Source organism: Vigna umbellata, chromosome 11, assembly GCF_029865625.1.
Source record: "Vigna umbellata cultivar VRB3 chromosome 11, Vumbellata_1.0, whole genome shotgun sequence".
In the NCBI taxonomy this organism is placed as follows: Eukaryota; Viridiplantae; Streptophyta; class Magnoliopsida; order Fabales; family Fabaceae; genus Vigna; species Vigna umbellata.
Window position 1 is genome coordinate 26,113,082 of NC_142175.1, and position 23,845 is coordinate 26,136,926.

General features: G+C 31.2%; 1 protein-coding gene and 1 long non-coding RNA gene across 2 annotated transcripts in view; one reads left to right on the forward strand and one right to left on the reverse strand.

Annotated features, from left to right (window-relative positions):
* Positions 1-10,726: 10,726 nt before the first annotated feature.
* The window catches only part of LOC148191350 (uncharacterized), a 94,005-nt gene continuing 80,886 nt past the window's right edge, over positions 10,727-23,845 (reverse strand). Inside the window, exon 4 of the long non-coding RNA XR_015782819.1 lies at positions 10,727-10,751. This is a non-coding gene — a long non-coding RNA (uncharacterized LOC148191350). The remainder of the gene's footprint in view (positions 10,752-23,845) is intronic.
* On the forward strand, positions 19,780-22,348 carry LOC148191351 (uncharacterized). Its single transcript, XM_088102353.1, has 3 exons — positions 19,780-20,805; positions 20,935-21,747; positions 21,896-22,348. The coding sequence occupies exons 1-3, from the start codon at positions 19,972-19,974 to the stop codon at positions 22,220-22,222; spliced, it is 1,974 nt and encodes a 657-aa protein (XP_087958479.1). The 5' UTR covers positions 19,780-19,971; the 3' UTR covers positions 22,223-22,348.

The window sequence follows — 23,845 nt, forward strand, 5'->3', positions numbered from 1 at the left end:
AGAGAAGCGGAGCGAACCTTTCGAAGGTTAGTGTCTCGGTCTCACATTCCTTACCGAAATAATTTTATTGCAACCTTCCAAGGAAATCATCATTTGCGGAGCACACATTGCTACCACTCGGGGCTGCGTTGATCACTATCGTATATTTGTGCTAAAGGTAATTATAGTACATGCCTTAGCCCATGAAGAGGAAAATATGGAGCTATAGAAAGTTATTGTTAAGGGTCAACTGTGTTAGCGTGATTTTTTTAAAACTTCATCACTGTTATTATTATTATTATTATTATTTACTTTGATTAATCTAAATAGTTCACTTAAAAGACTTATAAACGACTTTTTAAGGATAATATAAATTCATTGTTCGAACTCGACCTCCTTCAAAAATACACAAAACGGTAAATCAAGCAAGAACTTTTCATCTATTTTAAAATGATTACATTGTCTGATGGTGTTATTCCACGGTTTTGAATTTATAAAAGTCGTCAATTTTATTATTACAAATGACTTACAGTGAATTAACATTGTGTTTCACTAAAAAAATTTGTTACGACAAATTATTTATTAAGAATTTTCCATGTGTTCTTACTAGACTAGGTAATAGGATCTTTCTAAATTCACCTTGTACTCTTTTATATATAGTCATAGTCTTCATGATCCTAATAGTTTTAAGTTATTTTTGGAGTAATATGATAAAGTCAATTTAAAAGAAATTGTTGTCTGTATTCTAGTTAGTAGAAACAATAAAATAATAATAAATATGAAATAATATTCATCCATAAATGTTTTGTATATGGTGTGAAGCTTGGAATTGATATGGTGGAAGGAAAAAGGAGGAAGTGGCTTTATGAGGATGTCTGCAAGTTGGAGAGTAGAATAAATAGGAAGCAGGACTTCCTCGTGAATGAGGTGGCAGTCTATCTCAATACGTTTTGTACGTTCGTGGAAAACTTGATTAGTAGTAATCTTGATGCCAAATTGGTTATCACAGAAGATGGTGGCAGGTTGGGAGAAAAGAAGGTGAAGGTCGCTCATGAGATGACTAAAGCCATTGAATTTCGCATACAGTTGGTGAAGGGCGCGATATTCGGCTTCAAAGGAGCTACAAGAAACAATGGATTACTTCTTGGACTTCCATGAAATATTGGTGAGTCTCTGAGGTAAACAATATAACCAATGGTGGATTTTCTTGAGTCAAGACATTTAGCCTAATCATAATTGTTGTAAGCCTTTAAGGTAACATTGTTGCTTGCTTTGAGAAATATACCTTGACCAGGGATATTTTAGATGTAGCGGAGGATGCGAAAGGCAACTTGGTGATGAGCTTGAGTTGGTGAAGCAACATACTGGTTAAGACGGTGAACGACATAAGTGATGTCAGGGAAAGTGTTCGTGACGTAAATGAGGCGCCCAATCAGGTGGCGAAAGGCAGTAGGGTCGGCAAGCGGTTGTCCTTCGGAGGAGACTTTTGTGGAGAAATTCATGGGCGTGCTAACAGGGGCAGCGACGAGCATCCCAACTTCCCTGAGAAGGTCCGGTGCATACTTGCGCTACGATAGATAAATTCCTACAGATTTACGAGCGACCTCAAAACCCAAGAAGTAAAACATGTTACCCATATTTCGTTGTTTGAAATTCTCATTGAGCAGAGTAGTAATATTATCAATTGCATGCATGTTATTACCAATAAGGATGATATCATCAACGTAATAAGATGGTGATTGTCTCATCGTTGTGATGAGTAAATAAAAAGTGGTCACCAGATGTTTGAGTAAATGCATGAGAGAGAAAGAAGGAGGACAACTTGTCATATCATTGTCTGTTAGCTTGTTTCAAGCCATAAAGAGATTTGTGTAGGAGACATACTTGGTTAGGAGCTGAGAGAGTGACACCCGTTGGTGGATGCATGTTGACTTCTTCATTTAAATCACCATGTAAACAAGCATTTGTTGACATCTAGTTGCCTTAGATGCCAATTCTTCGCAGCAGCAAATGATAGGATTAACCGAACTGTAGTGAGTTTGACAACTGGTGACAAAGTGTCAAAGTAATCAATACCTTCCAATTGTGTATATCCTTTAGCAAAGAGACGAGCCTAGAATCTGTCAATTGTGCCATCGGCTTTGAGCTTGGTTTTATAAACCCATTTACAGCCTATAGCTTGCTTGTGGGGAGGGAGAGCAGTGAGAGTCCAAGTATGGTTCTATTCAAGGGCAGTGAGTTTGGTTTCCATAGCGACACGACAATGCTCATGTTGTATAGCTTCTTCGTAATCAGTGGGACCATGAGTGTTGTCTATAGAGGAAATAAAAGTTCTATATGCAGGAGATAGTTTATCGAGACTGAGCACATGTTCAATAGGATGCTTGTTTGTAATGATACTATAGGATGCTATTTGAAAGTCTTTTAGATATGTAGGTATGGTTCTAGTGCGAGCAGACGCCTAGGGGAAAGAAGATTGTTATTTATATGTTCTTCATTATTATTAGGGGGAGAGGGATGAGTAGGAATGGGGTGGTTGTACTGATCAGTATCATGCAGAATGGTATTATCCGGTAATGGCAGAGGTAAAGTGGAATGCAGTGAGGAAGTAGATGTCATATCAAGAAATTCATTTTCACGGAAAATAACATTTCTAGAGATGTGAATGTCATGAGTGTCAAGGTTGTAAGTGATGTACCATTTTGTAGTAGGGTGAAGACCAAGTAAAACGTTGGTTGTGGCACGTGGATCAAGTTTTTTTCTATGAGAGTGAAGGGTGTTGGTGTAGTAGAGGCAGCCAAAGACTCTAAGTCTTGTGATATCAAAAGTTGTATGGTAAAGTTTGTCATGTGGGGAGTTGTTATGGAGAAAGGGGGATGAGCATAATATTGATGACAAGAGTGGCATAGTTGAGGGCATAAGTCCATAATTGAGTGGAAAGTTTGGAATGAAAAAGCAAGGCCCTAGTGACATTTAAAAGATGTTGGTGTTTTCTTTCAACAATCTCATTTTGTTGGGTTGTTTCATTACAAGAAGTTTGATAAATGATGCCTTGAGAGTTCAAATAATCATGCATAGTAAATTTTGACCCATTATTAAATCTGAGAATTTTAATAGTGGTTTGAAACTGGTTTTTTTACACAAGAAATTAAATGCAGAATGTGATTTTGTGTTTCAGATTTAGCACGCATTAAGTGAACACATGTGTATCTAGTATGATCATCTACAATTGTTAGAAAATATCTATGAAAATGTATAGATGCAGTGGAACAAGATCCCTAAATATCTACATGGATAATGTCAAAGGCATGTAAAGCAACAAAGTTATGTGAAGTAAAGGGAAGGTTCTTTTGTTTGGCAATGTGACAAGCATTACAGTTATCTAGTCTAGAGTTTATGTAAGGATATTTTCATTTGAGAATCCCTAGTCTCTTATCAGATAAGTGACCTAAACGATTATTCCAAATGTTGTTGTCAGCAACAATATGTGGCTGTTGTGAACTGGTAGAGTGAATAGGAGTAACATTGAGGACTGGTCTGTGAAAAACATATATTTTCAATGGATGTCGTTAATGTTTTTTCGACATATTTTCATAAGAACATAACTCATAATAGTTCTCGACCAATGTTTAATCAAGATTTTCTCAATTAATGATTATCAATATTTTCTCGAGAAAACGTCGATCATTATTTTATTAAATCAACATTAGCACGCCAATTTTTCAAGCAATATCAGCTAGGTCTATTTTATTGATGTTAATGAGACTAATTTTTGACCGATGTAACTTTTTAATCATAGTTGATATGAATTATTTTTTAGTTGAAATTTTTGAGATTTTTTATTTGTCAATATAGTCCATAATTATTTCTCAGTTGATCTTCATTAAATTTGTTGCATATTGTCTCAAGGCTAAGTAGATCATGTTATGAATAAAGCATGATACTTAGTTAATACGTTCTTAAATATAAAGTGTCGTGTTCTAACTCTCATATATAATATTTTTTGTGTGACCTATGAGAAACATCAATTGTCATATACTAAATGTCAGATACATCAAATCACAATCAAATCAAATTTTGCAAAAAAATCGTTAGCTTTTTATCTAATAAAAATCACTCAATCCATGAAAGGTTTTTCTAATCAATGGACCTATTTTTAGTCATATAATTTGAATTATCTTATCATACAACACATTTGGAAACAGTAAGATTCCTAGGAATGACATACAAAGAGGTAAAAACAAGTTTTATTATCTCGTAGTCATCTTAAATGTAAAAGTTCAACCATATCATCATCGTAAGATATAAGATTTTTGTAGATAACAGATACATCCTTTACTTGTCACCATAATCGCTTTCTTACTCAATTAATTATATTTTATAAAAAAAATAAAAATCATGAAAAAATAATCTTTTATTATCAAATATTTAATATCAAAAAGACATATTTTAATATCTTCAATATCAAATATTTTAAAAGAATTATAAAAATTTAGAAAAGAAAATTATAAGAATATAAATTTAAAATCAGAATACCAATTAATTATATAGAATATTACACAATTAACAGAAATAAAATTTCACAACTAAAACACCTATAAATTTTGCAAATACTAATGGAAGAATGTGGATAAAGTTAAAAAGTATTTTTTTAAAATTATAAAAAAAAGACAAATATTAAGTTTAGTAATATTATAAATATAAATATTTTTACTATATCTTTTCAGATTCACCAAGTAAATATTATATTGAACGAAATTTAATAGAGAAAAAATATTAAACAAATAAAAAATTAAATGTAAACATGAATATTTAACTTTTTTTGAACTTCTATGTTAAATAATGTAAAAGAAATTATGAAAATAATATTAAATTATTATATTATAATAAATAAATTATTTTCATTGAATTGGTGGTAAAATTACTTATAAGAAAGAATTATTTAACAAAAGTAACTATATAAAAATTATCAAAACAAAATTTTACGAAATAAATATAAACAATGAATGAAAATATTAAAAAGAATGTGAAAAAAATTATTTAATACATGATTAAATAAAATCGCAGAAAAAGAAATTATAATTAAACTTATGATTAGAAGGAAAATTCCTTATATATATCAAAACTTCCCAAATATAAAAATAGTTGAAGAGTTGATAGATAAACTTGTTTTACCAAAACAAAACTTTTCAAATAAAACAAAACTTAAGGATTAAGGAAAATAAATAAAAGAAGTAAGTTTTTATATTACATAGTAAATCAATGAATGATTTAGGCAATTTTATACTTGAAATTGAAAATCAATTTTTTTCGTAAAAAAATATAAACAATAAATAAAAATATTAAAAAAATAAAAATAATTAAATGTGAGACTTAAAGTATATTTTTATTCACTAAAATTTATAATACATCATTTAAACATATCTCAAAAAACTAAATTTAATCAAGATTGTAATAAAAAAAATATCTTAAAAGTATATATCGATTTTATAGATATAAAATAAGTCAAATAATTTGAAATATCAAAATATATATATATATATATATATATATAAAATTAAATTATAAATAATTTAGTAATTTAAAAAAATATGAAATAGAGATGAAATATATTGTCACAAATATAAAGACGGAAACCAATATATACATATTCTTCGTTCCCATATCTAATTAAAAATCAAATATAATGTTATCCATATTGATATTCATATCAACTATAAATTTTCGGTAAAAAATGGAACGAAATCCTATGATACATACATTATTTTCTAAAGATACGCATATCATATATAAAAAACAATAATACAAATATTATACTTAAATGACTTTAAAATTTTATAAATTAATATAAATAAACCTTTATCTGATTAAAATAAGAAAACATGATAACAAAATATATATAAAAAGCTCAGTTTTACTAATCATATATAAAACGGACTTACCTCTCTCCTTGCTTCTCACCAATAAGACAAACTAACACTGAGGAAAATACTTGATCATTACCAAAAGCTCCATCTCCTGCGTCTGTCAGACTCTTTCTCTGTCCTCTACTAGTCGAGAGCCTGCAACATTGTAAAACTTATTGGATGAAATGCATTTTGTCAAAATTTTGTTATAATTAGCATTGATTTTATTTAATTTTAATATTTCTAATTATTTAATTTAATCTGAAATTAAAAAAGCATTTACTTCTTTTTAATTTTATTAAGCTAATATTTGTATATTTAACTTTAATGTAATTTAATTTTAAATTAAAATTAGTGGTTCCGGGAGCAATATGTATTAACATTTATATTTATTTAAGTTTAGAATATCTTATCTAATACTAATTTAATAAATATTTAGACATTTGTTTTTAGTATTAATATATATTTAAATTAAGAAGACTTGTTTATATTTAATAGGCCTATTATTGAAGTCAAGGTTAATGTAAATTGACTTTAGTTTTATTTATTTTTAATAATTATTTAAATTATTTATAATCTAAATCATAATAATTGTTTAAATATTTATTTGAATTGATGTTGTCAGAGCCCATTTAAAACGTATTCAGGATTCGTTTCAGTAGAATTCACGAGTCAAAATGAGGGCTCGACACTCAGATGACGGACGCCCGGTGTCAAGCGAAGAGGATCCGAAAATCAGATAGTGGAAGACAGGTGTCGGCAGATGAGCGGACGCTCGTTCTTGACGTTGGAATGAAAACTTTGAGTTTTCATAAATCCACGCCATTCTCTGCATGCAACCTCTCCTCCAAACTCTGAAATCTCATTTTCTCCTTCTTCTCTCTAAAAGCTCTCCCTTCTCTCTACGAAATCTCACCCTTTCTCTTCCTCGATCATCATTCAGACACCGTAGAAGTACTTACGGCGTCAAGAGCTTCCAGAAAAACTGTTCGGTTGGTGAAACTGAGCTGGTAAGTCCTTCCCTTCACTCTGTCATTCGTTCTCTGGCACATGCAAACCAAGTTCTTGTTGCATGAGTTCATAGTCTCATTCTGAACATTTTGGCATGTTGTTTGATTTTGGTTTGAAGAGTTGTTGAGCGTTGAGGGTAGAAGGAATTGTAGTCAAGTGAACCGTATTCTGTCTCTGGGACGTTCGTTCACGCTCAGAGGTAAGGGAAGCTTATTAGTTTTGTTACTACAGGCTCACTAGCTACTGATCGGTCAGGCTCACTGGCTACCGATCAGTCAGGCTCACAGGCTACCGATCGGTGTCAATCAGCTTTTCATCCGTTCGGTCTCGACAACTATTGAGTAGAGTTAATGCACAATGAATGTGATAACGGCTACCGTTAAACAATTAAGGTTTGCATTAATGGTCATTAAGAGGTAAATTAATGTGTCATATTCCTTTAAACTCTATAAATAAGGGTTTAGGTTTAAGGTAAAGACAGATTCTACTCATACTACAATACGACCTATTTACGTCCTAATTATGATGACAATATTTTAACTGTAGCAAACAGTTCATAAACCGCTCATAACTTGAGCGTTTGAGTGCCTTTTGCAGGTACCTCCCCTCTTTTCACAACCGAACGGGCAAGATTGAAGGTGACTGATCGGTCCAAATTGGATGCAGGCAGGTGGATCGCATCAGTCGGAGGTTAGCGCTCGGTCTCACAAAATCTCACCGAAACAAATTTAATTTGTATGATTATGTGTTGTATGAACGTTCGTTGACTTGATGATTGGATATGAAAAATGATTGAGCTATGTTATGATGCATGAAATATATGAAATCTCTATGTTTGGATGGTATGAAATATGAAAATTGATTATGATATGAATGTATAAAGTTATGAAACTATATGTTAAGAAATGAGTTGGAAAAATAAATGATCCTTGTATGAAATTCCCCTAAGAAACTGTTCGGTTTTCTAGTGAACTTGGTTAGAAGTGGATTCCTTTCATTTGGGAAGAATCCTAGTTGAGGATGAGGTCTGCATTTCGAAATACCGTGCTTGAGCGTTCGGCCAAGCATAGTTATGTCTTGGTATTCTCTTATAAACTTAAGTATCTATATATATATATATATATATATATATATATATATATATATATATATATGTATGTATGTATGTATGTATGTAATTGTATATTGTAGTTATTCTTAAACACTACTCCAATAGTATCTTAATATAATTATCAAGTCTCTCCTCTTTAAGATTAGTAGCACTTGGTCTTATATCAAGTGTTTGTCCTAATCAAGTGTTTGGTCTTACATCAGACACTCGTTTTAGTTCCTTAAACTAAACTTCATAATAAGAGCGTTCGTTCAAGCCCACTAGGGTTCGCTCACTATAGTGTTCAGTCATTAACTGGCATTCATTTTCTTGATGCTAAACTCAAATAAGCTAAGTAATTATAAACATTCGGTTTCTTCATGAGAATTCTTCTAGTATTATTCTTTGAATATCTTGAAGTGTCTACATCCATTCGGTTCCAGCTTAGAGTCTTATTACTTGGCATCGTCTTTTCGGCGTTCGGATGGAGCTCTCAGGAGTTAGTTCATATAATTGGCTCACTTTGTAATGTACGTTCGTTTTAGTCGTCCCTGTTATATATGATTGTAACCGGTTCCTTCTCAAACCCGATGGTAACCCTCTTTGATTTTAATCTGTTCTGGAACAGGAGACCTCTTGGTCTCGCTCCAAGCATTCGGTCTCGTTTTGAGTAATTGTTGAACGTTCAGTATTTCGTACCCTTATGGAGCTTTGTGCATTATATTAGTTAGTTTCCTTTATTATTTGTATCCCGTATTTTTTCTATTATTATTGTTATATACCTGATATTTTCTAGAACCTGATATTATTTATACAATAAAAAGTTAAATTTAAGTTTTACTTATGGATTATATTTTTATCATTTTTTAATTTCGGTCGAATATAAACTGTTTGATAAAGATATAAAGAGTTTTTAATGTATTTTTGGAAACATTATTATCTAATTCAGCTATAAGTTAAAATGTGTTAACAAGCCTCTTAGAAAAGAAAAATAAAATACTTATTACTTACTACAAGACCATGCACTTATCGTAGAGTTGGCCAATTCCGTAACAAATACAATAACTAGATGAGTGAAATTAAATATGATTTTTCATTTCTAAATGAAGATTTTCAGTGTAGTGTGAGCTTTGAGGATTTTCTTTGATGAAAGGAATGAGAAAAGGTGATACTAAAAAAAACTGATAATGATTTTGTTGAAACAATTGTTGATATTTTATATGTTCCTGATTTGAAATACGATATGTTAGGTGTTGGATAATTACAACAAAAAAAGGTTACACTATTAGTCTATCACCACTTGCAAAAGCACTTATCAAATCTCTGATTTTATTAGCGATGCTTTGTAAAAATTAAAACTGACTTTTCCTCCAAATATTGAAATCCTTGAATCTAGTTTAAGGATCCTTTTTAAATTTGGCATTATCTTGGTCATTTGAATTTTGGAGGACTAAAGATCCTTAAACAAAAAGGAATGGTAAGTCAATACTTAAACATAGCAAACAACATCAATCTCATTTTTCATGAAGAACAAAGAATGTTTTGGACCTTTTACATTTAAATTTACGTGGCCCAATAAAAACATGTATCCAATAGGTGTAATAAGTATTGAAATACTTCTATTAATGATCATTCTAAAAATGCATGGATCCAAATTTTTATAGAAAAAGTCGGAAGTCTTTCATGCATTTAACACTTTTAAGACAGAGTTGAAAAGAAATCAAGAAAGGGCATTAAAAATCTCCTAAGAAATTGCGATGAAGAATGCTGAAATGAGTTTGATATTTGTTGTAAAGAACATTGTATTAGAAAAGAACTTACAACTTCTTACACCATATATGATAAAATAAAATGGTGTATCTTAAAGGAAAAATGCTTGTTAGTGCTTGCGTCGTTTTATCCCATACACAATATATAGTTTTTAAATTAATATATGCAACAAGTATGGGTTAGGCCGATTCTGGATTTATATTTAGAAAAAAAAACTAATATAGCCCAGTTTATCTCTCGCGACACTCAGCCTCAGTTCCTTTTCGACGCGCTCGAAGTTACACCGCTAGGCGACGGCCAAGTCTGTTATGTGAAGAAGGCCATCTTCACCCTCATCGCCGCCATGCTGCACAAGGCAACGTCTATGCAAAGGGGATCGAGTGCAACCGATCCTTCAGGAGAAACACCGGTAACAACTCCGACACCAATAACAATGACCGCATGCAATCGCAATCGTGGGCGAGTTCAACAGCGGGCATGGAGGATTGCGCGAGTCCAAGGGGCAAGGAGATTTTCGGCTTAGGAAGGAACTTCGTTTTTTTAGTTCTGGAAGGGATTTTCGAAGAGGGAAATTGAAGTCGAAAGAGAAGGGAAGAAATTGAAAGAGAGAGAAAGTTATTTTTACTTTATTCTTCCACTTTACCACTGACATAACATTAATTTGAGTCGGCTCAATCACATTACTAATTTAAATAGTAGCTTATCAGTCACTTACCGAATTTCTGTGATGAACACATTAACAAAATTTTCCAGGAACCGACACTAATTCAGCTAAATACAGCATTTATATTTATTTGTAGTATCATTTCATCAATGAATCCATTAAAAGATATGAAGTAACAGCAATTAAGGGCAGTGTTAAGGATCTGACCTGGAGTGTGAGACAGACTAAGAATAAGAAGCCTCGGATTCATCACCATCAACAACTCCATTTTCCATTTCTTTTCTCCTTTATACGCGTTCTGAATATTTCTCTCCTTTTAGAACTGCTGCTGCTCTGTAAAACTTCAAGTTATTATTTCATAACTTCATAATATTTGTAAAACAGTGAGGGTTGAAAAATCTTAAAAACTGAAAGTAATATCTATCTTTGTATGAGTCAAATTTCTTAAAAACTCAAATAAAACATGAGGCCATATACAGCAGATTGATAGATTGATATTTATATAAGCCACGAAACGCACCTCTGTTATTCGAATTGAATAACCTTAATTGTGATTTGGCTATACTTGTCACTGTTCCAAATCGTAACACCAAGAAACACTGCAAGAGAGTTCTGAGAGTATACGAGAAAGTGATCCCACCAGCTTCATCGGTTTAGTTAAATGATGCGTGTGAGCATTGAGAGGTTTTACCTGTGTTGTATTAAATTGAGGGAAAATAATCTTTTCGTTGAGCTATGCATTTGATCTCTTTATAGCAAATGCTTAATTAATTTGTGTCCTTTCTTTTCTATGTTAATATTCTTTAGGATTATCATTTTCTCATTACATTAGATTTCATAAGCCTAATAACTTTTTATTAGTTTATTTAATTATTTCCAAAATTTAGCTTTTTCAACAAAAAGTATGCAATAAATACTAGACAGCAATTTATTCAAAGAGTTTTTATGTTATAAGTTCAACATTACTTCGACTATTTTATAGTTTATTGATGTTAGTTTTTTTTTCATACTAATATCATCCTTATATTTTAACATATTTTGTAGTGTACTTAATGTAAGATTCCAGATTATATAGAACTATATAATATAATAGTCCACATTTTAATATAATAGAACAATTGGAAGAGGAAGAATCACATATAAAGTAGTAAGATTACAGTCATCCCGAAATGGTTGTAATTAAAAACTTTAAATACAGCCGAGTATTTCAAAATAAATAAAACAACTAAGAATCCTAACTAGGCTAAGCAGCGACATCGTCTCTCTCCAATGTATGCTCCAGAGGCACCTCATCTACACCTGCTCACATCTAAACGGATTATCATTGGAACAGAAAATGTTGGAGTGACAGAGATGAAAGAGAAATGGTTAAGAGGAATAAAGGAGGTGAGCAAGAGTTTGAGACTTTTTTTTTAGTTTTGAGAATAAAAATTAGTAAAATACCCTTAACCTTAAAACTTAGAATCCATGATATAAGGTTATTTTTGTCCACTAAAACCCGATATACATTATTAAAATGTAGCAACTGAAAAACAGGCATATACGCCTTAGCAAACCTTTTATATATATATATATATATATATATATATATATATATATATATATATATATATATATATATATATATATATATATATATATATATATATATATATATATATATATATATATATATATATATATATATATATATATATATATATATGGGGTTTGCTAACGCGCGTACGCCTGTTTTTCAGTTGGTACATTTTAGCAATGTGTACCGGATTTTAGTAGACAAAAATATCCTTATATATATGGATTCTAAGTTTTAAGGTTAAGGGTATTTTAATAATTTTCATTCTCAAAACTAAAAAAAAAAAAAGGAAACCCCCCAAACCCTTACTCAGCTCTTTCATTCCTCTCAACCCTTTCTCTTTCATCTTTCTCACTCCAATCTTTTTTCTCTGTCATCCCTACTGTAAACCTAATTGAAAAAAAATCAGAAACACTTGCCGTTAAACAATCTTCACTAATCAGGCAAAGGTTCATTCAATATCTCTTCAATTTCACCATTTTCACTGATCTGTCTAATTTCATCATCTTCATATCTTGAATCATTATCTCTAAAAAAACCTTCCAGGCTAATTACCAATTCTTTCGGATGTCATTATGCTTGTGAAAGTTAGATAAAATTATATTCAACAAAAATTATAAAATGAAAAGTCATTTTTTGTAAGAAATTGTTTAACAACGAGTGTTTCTGATTTTTTTTCCAGGTCAATTACCAATTCCTTTGATGTCATTATGATTGTGAAAATTAGATAAAATTAGATAAGACAAAAATTATAAAATAAAAGCTCATTATAAAATCATATTTTGTAACAAATTGTCAGCGAGTATTTCTGATTTTTTTCCAGGTCAATTACCAATTCCTTTATGCTTGTGAAAATTGGATAAAATTAGATAAGACAAAAATTATAAGATGAAAACTCATTATAAAATCATTTTTTTGTAAGATTGTTTAACAGGAAGTGTTTCTGATTTTTTCAATTGGAGTACGGATGACAGAGAAAAGATTGGAGTGAGAAAGATGAAAGAGAAAGGGTTGAGAGGAATGAGAAAGGTGAGTAAGGATTTGGGGGTTTCTTTTTTTTTTTTAATTTTGAGAATGAAAATTATTAAAATACCCTTAACCTTAAAACTTAAAATTCATTGTATATAAGGATATTTTTGTCTACTAAAACCCAGTACACATTGCTAAAATGTACCAACTGAAAAACAGGCGTACGCGCGTTAACAAACCCCTATATATATATATATATATATATATATATATATATATATATATATATATATATCATTAAAAAAACATTTAATATTTAATTATTAAATTAATAATTTAGATTAAAATTATTATTATTGTTAAAATGAAAAAACGAAATATATAAAAAATATTAATCATTTCAAGTACACGTCAGGATATTGCGCTTGTCATATTCCCTTCTTTGTAAGTAAGAAAGAAAAAGTAAGTTAAAAATTGTTAAAACTTACCATGTAAAATTTTGATATTGTCATTTGATTATGGCTAATTATATATACAATAAAATATTGTTGAAATTGATACTAATTATTTAGACATTTTTACTGATACATGATAATTACTTGTGCTCCATGTAATAGAAAAATGAATAAGAGAAAAAAAAGTACTAAAGGCCACGTGAAACGTTTCGAATCAAATCCAAAACTGTCAAGATAAATGAATTGAAAGAATAACTTTTGCTACTGAAGTAACAAAAACACTTAAACATTGATATAGTAAATTAATAAATATCAGAGCAAATTTTAAACTTACAACAAATTAAAAAATATTTATATAGAAATGTTTCAAAATATATCTGCTGCTCTACTATATAAATTGGTTTTGATATATATGGAAAATGGAATTCGAAATTTAAAAGGGAGAGTGAAGTATGAGAGAGATACATGTAACATAATAATGAAATACAAAAAGAAAAAGAGAGAAAGAAAGAAAAATAAAAGAAAAGAATAAAGAAAAAAAAACACAAGAAAAGAATAAAGAAAAAAAAAACACAAGAAAAGAATAAAGAAAAAAAAAACACAAGAAAAGAATAAAGAAAACAAAAGGTAAAGGTAATATAGGTATCTATTAGGATTTTGAATTGATTTTATTTTATTATTCTTTACGTGACTGATTGGATTATAACATTTCTGAAGTCCTTTTGAAATATATCCGTAGCCACTCAATAAAGTAATAAATGATACCATACCCTTTCAATGGCTGTTAGATTACCCTTTCAATGGCTGATCATACTCTAATATTTATTTTTTTTCATTCAACATTCTTCTAACATTAAATAAATAATATTTTTATTTTAAAATCTAAAATAATTTAAAATAAATTAATAGAAAAGTATAAATATTAATTTTTTGTTAGATATTAAAAAGAGTGGAAAAATAAAAAGGTGTACATTAAAAACTTTCCTGCCAGCCCTTCATATATAATAAATAGGAAAATATTTTGATACCACTGTTTATCTGCATTCATCTGACAATTTCTTTTCATAATAAAATACTATATTAAAATAAAAATAGAATGTTGTAATAAAATAATAATTTGAATGTAAGAAAGCGATCTTGTGGTTCTAATAAATATATACCAGACCAATAGTCACAGTGATGACACCATAAAAAAAAGTACGTTCCATTGTTGTGAAAGATATCTCCGTGATTAGTTGTAAACATTATATTTTATTTTTGGTTTAGTTAAATTTTTAACTTTTCATATGTATAAATATTTTTAATTGAATTTCAATTAATTGTCGAGTATATCTAGTATTTAAATTTTAAATTATTTTTAATTAATTATCTGTCCTTTAACTTTTTGTCAATTAAATTATGTGACTTTTATCTTCTTCTTTTTTATCGTTTTATTTAATTCTCTATACGTTTTAATATGAGATCTGTAATTGATATAAAACAATCATTTTGCAACAAATTTATTGTATTGTTTAATTTTAAACTTGTTAGATAAGAAGCTATGGTTATTATTGCCATTACGGTTAATGTAGGAGATGACATAAAAATAGAAAATATGATAATAAGTAAATTTAAAAATATTTTTTTTTGTGAAAGTTTGTGATAGATTAAAAATAATATTTTAATAATAGAAAATTAAAATTATCAAATTGCCATTAATGTTAAAAATTATATAAAATTATATTTATATGACTTACATTTATTTTGTAAAAGTTATTTGAAATACTAAAATTAAAAAAATTATAGTAAATATTAACATTATGTGTGAAAAAACAAAGTTAAACTTTCTTCATACAAACCGTTAATAAAGTCAACTTAAAATGTGACATAAGATATTACAAGTATGTAGATAAAAAGAGTCAATATGATTTATGATAAATCAACGATATTTGAATCTACATCCTAATTATATGTTTTATATGAAATAGGTGTGAAGAGAGAAAGTTTTAGGATTAGGATTAGGCTTTCTTCACTGATTGTAATGCATGATTAATTGCTAAGGAGACAAGACATTGTGAACTAGTAATTAGGATTAGGCTTTCTTCACTGAGACATCGTGTTTAAGGTAAATTAGAAAATGACATTAACAGTAATGAAGAAGACGAATTCATATATGCATGAGAGTAAACTAAGTACAATCTAAAACCCAACAACAATATCATCAACTTCATTCATTCATTATTGTATTTAGCCTCAATTGATCAAATTGCATTCATGTTTTTTTTATTGCATTTGCATTCAAAAACCCCAAAATATGTTCTTTAGAGTCTTTAATTAGTTGAGTAATCACATAATTGTTTAATGTCGTGAGTGTCTTGGAAAACGATACTTGGTCTTACCATTTATTATTACTTGATACGATTCGATATACTTGTCGAAATCTTAACAAAGAGGTAGTGGAAGACATATGGGAGGTTAGTTCAGTTTAGCAGATACAAATTGGTTGGTCAAGCATAAAGGGATCATTAAAGCTTAGGTTTGGAGGTTGAGAAGTTGCTTTGAGAGTAGTGGCTAAACAAATATACACTATTTAACACTAGATCAGTTAGCACAAAGACAAGGTTTTCAATCAATTAAAGTGTTGGAGGTGTTATCTCGATCAAGTTTAAGTGTTTATGATAAGAGAAAAAGGAGGAAAGCATACTTTTTTTTCTACCTGATGAGTGCATTTCGTGGACAAAAGTTTTCTTGTTTGGGAGAATGTAAAGACCTAGAAAATGAAATTTTATAAGTGGTAGTGGTTTACAATTAGTGAAACTCGACTATTTTAATATTTAAATAGTTTTAATATAAATAGTTTCGTTATGAACGAGTTTCATTATTTTAAAACACATAATCTCTTTGGAAACCACTTTTCTAGAGTTCTCTAACTTCTCTCTAGGAGTTCTTATCCTTTATTCGTGTGATTGAAGAACTGGGATCGTAGGATTTATCCTTGTGGTGAGCTCTTCAATTTGGACCAATAAGTTTCTTTGTTTGAGTAAGTTGATTTTTAATCCTTTTTCTTTGGTTGTTTCTTATATTTGTTGCATGTGGGTCCCACTTAGCTTACATGTGTCTTTTGAGTCATCAGTTTGAGTCTTTGTTGATCAGTGGTTCTAATGGTCTATCCTAATCGTATTTTTGTTGTTTGTAGGAGTAGATAAAACTTCTTGTGTGTTTTAGAGTTGTTTTAAGGTTTCTATAATATTTTTGTCATCTGTCAGGTAAAGGAAGCTAATTATCTTCTTTTAAGTTCTGATGCTTTGATAATTTGAACTGCATATTTAGTTTGTCTAAGATTGGTTGAAATTATGATATTGATGGTTACACATGTTAACTTTGTGTTGATTTAATTGGTTGCATGTGGATTGTAATTGTTTGAATCGATATTGAATTCAAGGAATGAGATTTGATTTTGAGCATTGGTATCCAAATTTGACATTGAAATTTTTTTTAAACTAAACCCCAATTCAGGAATATCAATTTGGTCATTCGGAGAAGTCATTATTTCTTCAAAATCATTGAATGAAGTGTATTTGTTTTTTATGTGTCATTGAGCAATGCTGGTGTCGTGCAGAGTGGTCATTTCGTAAAAGCTTTGGCATTGAACGGTAGCAAGGTACCACTGATCATTATTTTTCACTACAAGTCTAGAACCATTTTAATTCTAATTCGCTAAGCACCACCCTTGACGTTGAGTGCTTCCTAAAATGAAGCCAATGTAAGTGTTTTTGTGATTTTTTGATTCTTACTGTTTAAAGTGATTCATGTAAATTAATTTCATGTGTTAACTGTGAATTGTTGGTGCTTATGGGATGTAAATATGATTGTAATAATGAATGATGTGTATTATGAGATAAAATCCCAAATAGAGATTTTATGTCTTGGTGAAGTATTCATTTATGTTTGACAGATAGAAATTCAAAAAAGAAGTATCCCTATATACTACCAACCATTCAACTCATATATAGATGAATAAGGTGGGGGCGAGAGAATGATAGGCGGTATTCACCCTGAACTTTTGGTCTCAAGTTTGAAAGATTAATCTCGTGAGTAGTAGGTGATAATCTTGTGTTTATAGCTCTACAAAGCATAAATACTACTATGGGTCCACACTTTCGCTAAAGATCTATGTCAAAGCATGTGTCCGGATAAATTGAGTCTATATATTGTATGTTTATGAGAAGTGAAATTTGATATTTGACGCTTGATTATATTATTTGTTTGAATTGTTGAAATAAGATTTCTTTTTGAAATACTAGCTTACTTTTTCTTCTTTTCTTCTGTGTTGTTTCTATCCTTACAATGATCATCTATTTGATGTGAACAGAGAATGAGTTAGGCGTAGATATGTCACTAATAGAAGTAGAGGATTGTTGGTTGCAAAACCAATGACAAGTGCACCAATCGCAGTGTAACAAGTGATAAATATCGTTCTCTCCTAAGGGACTTGTGCAACACATGAAAACTCTTCCTTTCATATCTTAATTAGACATCAAAGTGCATAAAAATACAAGAAACTCTTTTTGGTATTTTTATCAAACATTTAGTGTGCTAGGAATTTAACATAGAGTATTTACAATTTGTTAAGACTAGAATTCATCCACTTCATCCTCATGCATCCACAAACATTTTAATTTCATCCATTAGGTGTTGAATTTTAGTTATAGGTTCAAATCTTATTTCCCAATACATCAAGAACCACAAATCATGTATGGTTGGTCAAACCAAAACAAACATTGAGCACATAAATTGAATACTAACATGAATTGAAAAAGCATATATCATTAACATCACAAAATACATAACAATTTCATGTTTTACAACTAATCTCAACAAATAGGAAAAACCTTCCAAGGTGGAGAACTTAGGGTTCCACAAAATTGAAGAGATAAGGAAAAAATTGAAACCATAAAGAGATGCACAACCTTTTCCAAGGTTCTTGGCAGTTGCTCCATGCTCCAAGTGTACTTCCCCTTCACATTTCCATCTTTAATTCGTGATCCATCTTGTTCCTCAACCCCAAAGGAGCAAAATCATCATTGATGAAGCTTGAAGCTGAAAGAGGAGAAGGGCGAGATTCGGTTCTCGCTCAGGGAGCTGATCAACTCGCCTAGCAAAAAAACTCAACTCTCCCAACAAGAGTGAACAATGTTGTTAGTATAATTATATATTATGTTAGTATAATTATTATTTCGGATAAATATATTAAGGTTTAATAGTTTCGGAGGTCCCTATATTTGTGGGTTCGTTTCAATTGGGTCTTCCAATTTTGAAAGTGATCAATTTGGTCCCTAATTTAATAAAATTGAGTCAATAATACCCTTTCCGTTAAATGCAATGGACCGCATTAACTTTTTAAACATGTGGTATGTTGAAGCATCCTTCAAGTAAAACTGTGCAACCTGCAAATAAAAGGATGCCTCAACATGCCACATGTTTAAAAAGTTAACGTCATCCATTACATTTAACGGAAAGGGTATTATTGACTCAATTTTGTTAAATTAGGGACCAAATTGATCACTTTCAAAATTGGAGGACCCAATTGAAACGAACCCACAAATATAAGGACCTCCGAACCTATTAAACCATATATTAATGTACTATATATTTTTCTAAAAGTTATTGTGTATTATCAACATATTGAATATTTTGTTTATTTGATATTATTAAATAAAAATATAGTGTTACAATAATTATTAAACAAAAAATATTAAAAGATTATATATATATATATATATATATATATATATAATTTATGATTTTTTACTGGCTTATATTTATGCTTAAGCTACCAAATTAAAAAAAATGTTATTAAATACGAATTTAATTTTTATTAATGTTTTTATTATTTACAAAATTTTAAGTATGAATTCACTTTCTAAATTTTTGTTACTTAAAGCTATATACCAAGTTTTAAATTTTTTTCATTTTATCTTCTATAAAATTTTATAATTTTATTTTCATTTTTGATTTGTGTATTATAAATATTTAATTTTTTTAATTCATCACATGCAAACAAATTATTTTTCTCAAAACAGTTGTTTTTAAAAATAATAATAAATTTTTTTCATATTCTAATTGTTATATATATATATATATATATATATATATATATATATTAGATTTAAATAAACATATATTTCAAAATTTTTAAACTTACGTTTATTTTAATTGCAATGTTTCTTATATTCAAATAAATACACTTGAGGTATTATTTACTTGAAAAGAAAGTAAATATTGAAAATGGATGAATTGGACGTAGAATAAATAATGGAAGAGAGAAGAATGGTATCTCTGTAACTAAAAGGAAAAGTGTCCAATGCTTCAGAAAATTCAATTGCATTCAGTGAGAATTGAATGCCAAAGCCATAGACAACGTGCTCAGCATGCTTGGCAGAAGCGATTCCTATAAATATCGCCTAAGTGCAACAATGGACCAACAATTGATTTGAATCAGAAACTTCACTAAAACTGTACATTTGTTTTTTTTTTAATTGGTTAATATTATTTAGTTTTATGTTTCAGTTATGGCTTCAAACGAAGAAGTAGGAAACCGTTTGAGTTTAAAATATTGGATGAACCATGAGAAGACTAGTGTGATTGTAGCAGAAGCAGACGGGGACTTGGTAGATGTTCTCTTCAGTTTCCTTACCCTTCCATTGGGAACTATCATCCGTCTTTTGAACACCCCTCAACAACAAGAAGGACGTGAGAACACCTCTGAACAACGAGAAGGGCATGACAACGGCTATGAACAACAAGAAGGGCGTAATAACACCTCCTTACAACAAGAAGGACGTGATAACAGCTCTGAACAACAACAAAGGCAAGACAACACCTCTGAACAAAAACAAGAAGGGCGCGAGAACGGCTCTGGACAGCAAGTAGGGCTTGCAAACGGCTCTGAACAACAAATAAAACTTGGTTGCATCGACGAGCTGTACAAGAGTGTTAATAATTTGAAGCCTGATGATTTCAGGAACAATATCTGCCAGAAAATGTTACATTCTCCTCGCAACCCCTTAGAGAGCTGTTGCCAGAGACTAAAAGTGAAAGTGGATGATTCAGAACCCACAAAGTATTTCATGTGTCATAACTGTTCAAAAAAAGGAAGTAATTTGTTGGTGAGTTCCTTTTATGATGTAAAGTGCGACTGCGGGTCATTGATGAGGAAAGAAATAGAACTGCTGGAAGAGGCTGCTGCTGACGATGGCGTTTTTGTTAAAGGAAAGGCCAAGTTCTTAATCTATGATAACTTGACAGTGCGTCGAAGCTCTCCCAGTGAATTCATTAAACCAACGCTCAAACCTCGACACAAAAAACTCGCAGAGCCTGAGGAAATACTTCTTGACAGGGAAAAGGTAATATTTATGAGGAAGCGATTGCACGAATTCTTTTATGTTTCAAGAATGATACCAATATAGGATAGTAGGAGTTTATAGTGTTAACTGTTATGAATTTGGTATGTTCTTTTACTTATCTTCTTTCAGATACTTAGCATACTGAAGCAAGCATTAACCTCCGAAACCCCTCTTAGCGATGTCTTATTAGGAAAGAAAACATCCAAGCGATCGGTCTCTTTCTCACGAGTTATTGGTCCAAGTGATTGTAAAGATTATTTAGAAATCAAGGTAATGGTGAGTAAATCAGACAACAAGATTCAATTCGTTGAAGCAGGTGGAGATTTTGTCGATTTTGTGGCCAGTTTCCTCACAACACCTCTTGGATCTATTCTGAACCTTAAGAATAAGAAACTGTCCTGCTACCCCATACCACTTCTTGCATCTATTCTGAAGTTTAGGAATGGCAGATTGTCCTTAGGAAGCATTCGTAACTTGTATAAAAGTGTGAAGAATCTGGATCCATCGTGGTTCATAGAGTCATCGAACAAATCCTTGCTGAATCCCAAGGTGGCTCCTCATTTTGGTTGTGAGGGAAATCCACTATTAAATCCAAAGCAAGATGACACTACCAAATATTGGTATGGCCTTGGAGAAATGAAAAATAAAAACGGTCGTGTCATCTGTGAAAAGAGAATGATTTCAAAGAAACATGATATGCTACAACAGCCCAAAGATATCAAAATGTTGGACCCAAGATCTTCCGATAGAAAAAAAGAAGATGGTGTGGGATTTATGAAGAGGCCTTGTCTATTTCTTGTGTCGGATAATCTGAAATTGTTACCGTTGACAACCACCAGTCTTCCAGATTCACTTCATAATCTTTCAGATCCACTTCACGATTCGAATAATCTCCTGTCTGCTGATTTGGAGGAACATCTGCTGAAAATCACGAAGTCAAAGGTAACCTGCACAATCCACCCTTGACGACTTGTTCTTTCGCTATTTGTTTAAGAAAATCTGATCGATACCAATTGTTTTATTTAATATTTGTCTAATTATATATATATATATATATATATATATGTGTGTGTGTGTCGATTTTGGTCAGGCGATAAACCTGTTGAGGGCTTCTTTGACCTCCGACAAAGGTGCTTTTACTCGGAGCCTATCCTGCTTATTGTTGAAGTGGAGACTCCAAAGAGTCATTCCATTTTGGGATTCGTGGAGAAAGAAGAGAAACAAAAAGCGAGAGAAAAGAAACAGACGAAAAAGTGAGAAAGATATCAAGTTAAATGACAAGAAAGAGAAAAAGATAGAGAAAAAAAAACAAAAAAAGAGTGCAGTAGAAACTGAAAATGCAGTAGAAACTAAAAGGAAGAAGGAGGAGATTAACAATAATTCAGTGGAGAAGACAAAGGAAGAAATCAAAACCTAAATTGATAAAGGTGGCGTAGAACAATCCTGCAATATATTTTGATGTTTGAAATAGTTGTGTTTAAGTGGATTTAATGATCATTTAACATTTAATTTTTCTTGTTTTATAAAAATCCTTAGAATGCTCTTCAATTAGCTTTACAAGTACAAAGATTTAGTATTTTTAAAACTGAAAAGCAACCCTCAAGGACAGTTAAACAAAACTGTTTTGTCGAACACAATTATCAGACGCTCGTCTTGACTTCGAACATTACTACCTATAACTCTGACATTCGGCTTTTTACTCTAAGATCTACCATCTTCCTTTGGTTGAAATCTCCCAGCAAGTAGCGATCGTGAACTAACTTTTCTGCCCAGTAAGCATTCTTGTTCGCGATAACTCTTCATTATAACCCGTTTACACTACCTGCATCCCTCCACGTTAGGATCGACCGTCCACAGATGATGTCCTCCGCAGTTTAAAACAACTTACTAACCTTGTTGTCCTGAAATACCGAACGGTACAATTGATTGAAAAAAAATCTTACTGGAACCGTATCTCCATACACCTTCGTCCTCCGTCTCTTAGTGATTGCATCTGCTGACTTTCTACTTCCGCCTTCGTTAAATACGCTCGCTATATCAATCAGAACTGGAAACTTCTGAGTACACGAACACTTGATCATCAACTTAACTTCACTCCTTAACTCGTTCGCAAACTTTCTACACTGCCCTTCTTTATCCATTTTCTCAGTATGAGACCTCATAATATGTTTAAATCGATCGGCATATCCGTACAACGTCAAGTTCCCTTGGACCCATTCCAGAAACCCCATTTTCCTTCGCAAACCGAACGTTGTTGAAAAAATCTAAGTAAAGCTTTTGCGTGACTAATTCCTATGAGAGAAATGTACTATTACTCCACCAATGATTTGTTCCCCAGTCATCAAATATCCTGAATGATTAAACTGGCTCCCGCTAAGACACTTCTTAGTATTGGAGATTCTCTCCACACCTTTGAACCACTGGTCGTCCTTATCCAGACTGCACTTCCCACTGTACTCAACCGGGATGAACTAGCAAAGAATCTTCTCAGCTCCACTCTTGGTGATGAAGAGTATAAGAAATATACGCCTCAGCTGTAGTTCCATTCTCAATCATCAAATGCATATGCTGCTGCTGGGACTTCTCTGCTGAAACCCGAGCGCTTCCCAAATGCTGAAGGGCCTGAACTAACGCGACGTCCTGTTGCTGCATATCTGTGATTCTTCATTCCATCAATGTCGTGGGGTTAAGCGCATCCATGATCGCAGATGAGAGAGAAAGAGACCTAGATGTCCTCTTCCAATCATACAGGAAGAAATAGCCATCGGTCTAATTCGAGGAAACAATGATACTATCAAAACCTAACGCTGACTACAGCCAGAAGCCAAATCAGCTTATTCAACAAGACAGTGCATGACCGAACGGTTCAATTAATAGAACGTTCGGTCACTAGCAAGTCAGCAAGAGACCTTACGGTCAACAGGAAACCAAACTATACTAACGAACGTTGAGCACACAGCAAAAACATGGTGTACTCATAACCTACAGTGTCCTTTAAGAGAACAAAACTGCTCTGATACCACTAATGTAACATCCCAAA

What these genes read in the sequence shown, in the direction of transcription:
- LOC148191351 (XM_088102353.1), top strand. Translation starts at nt 19,972, where the DNA reads ATGGCTTCAAACGAAGAAGTAGGAAACCGTTTGAGTTTAAAATATTGG. An exon ending in TACTTCTTGACAGGGAAAAG is followed by an intron (nt 20,806 to 20,934) that starts GTAATATTTATG and finishes ATCTTCTTTCAG; the next exon opens with ATACTTAGCATACTGAAGCA. An exon ending in TGAAAATCACGAAGTCAAAG is followed by an intron (nt 21,748 to 21,895) that starts GTAACCTGCACA and finishes GATTTTGGTCAG; the next exon opens with GCGATAAACCTGTTGAGGGC.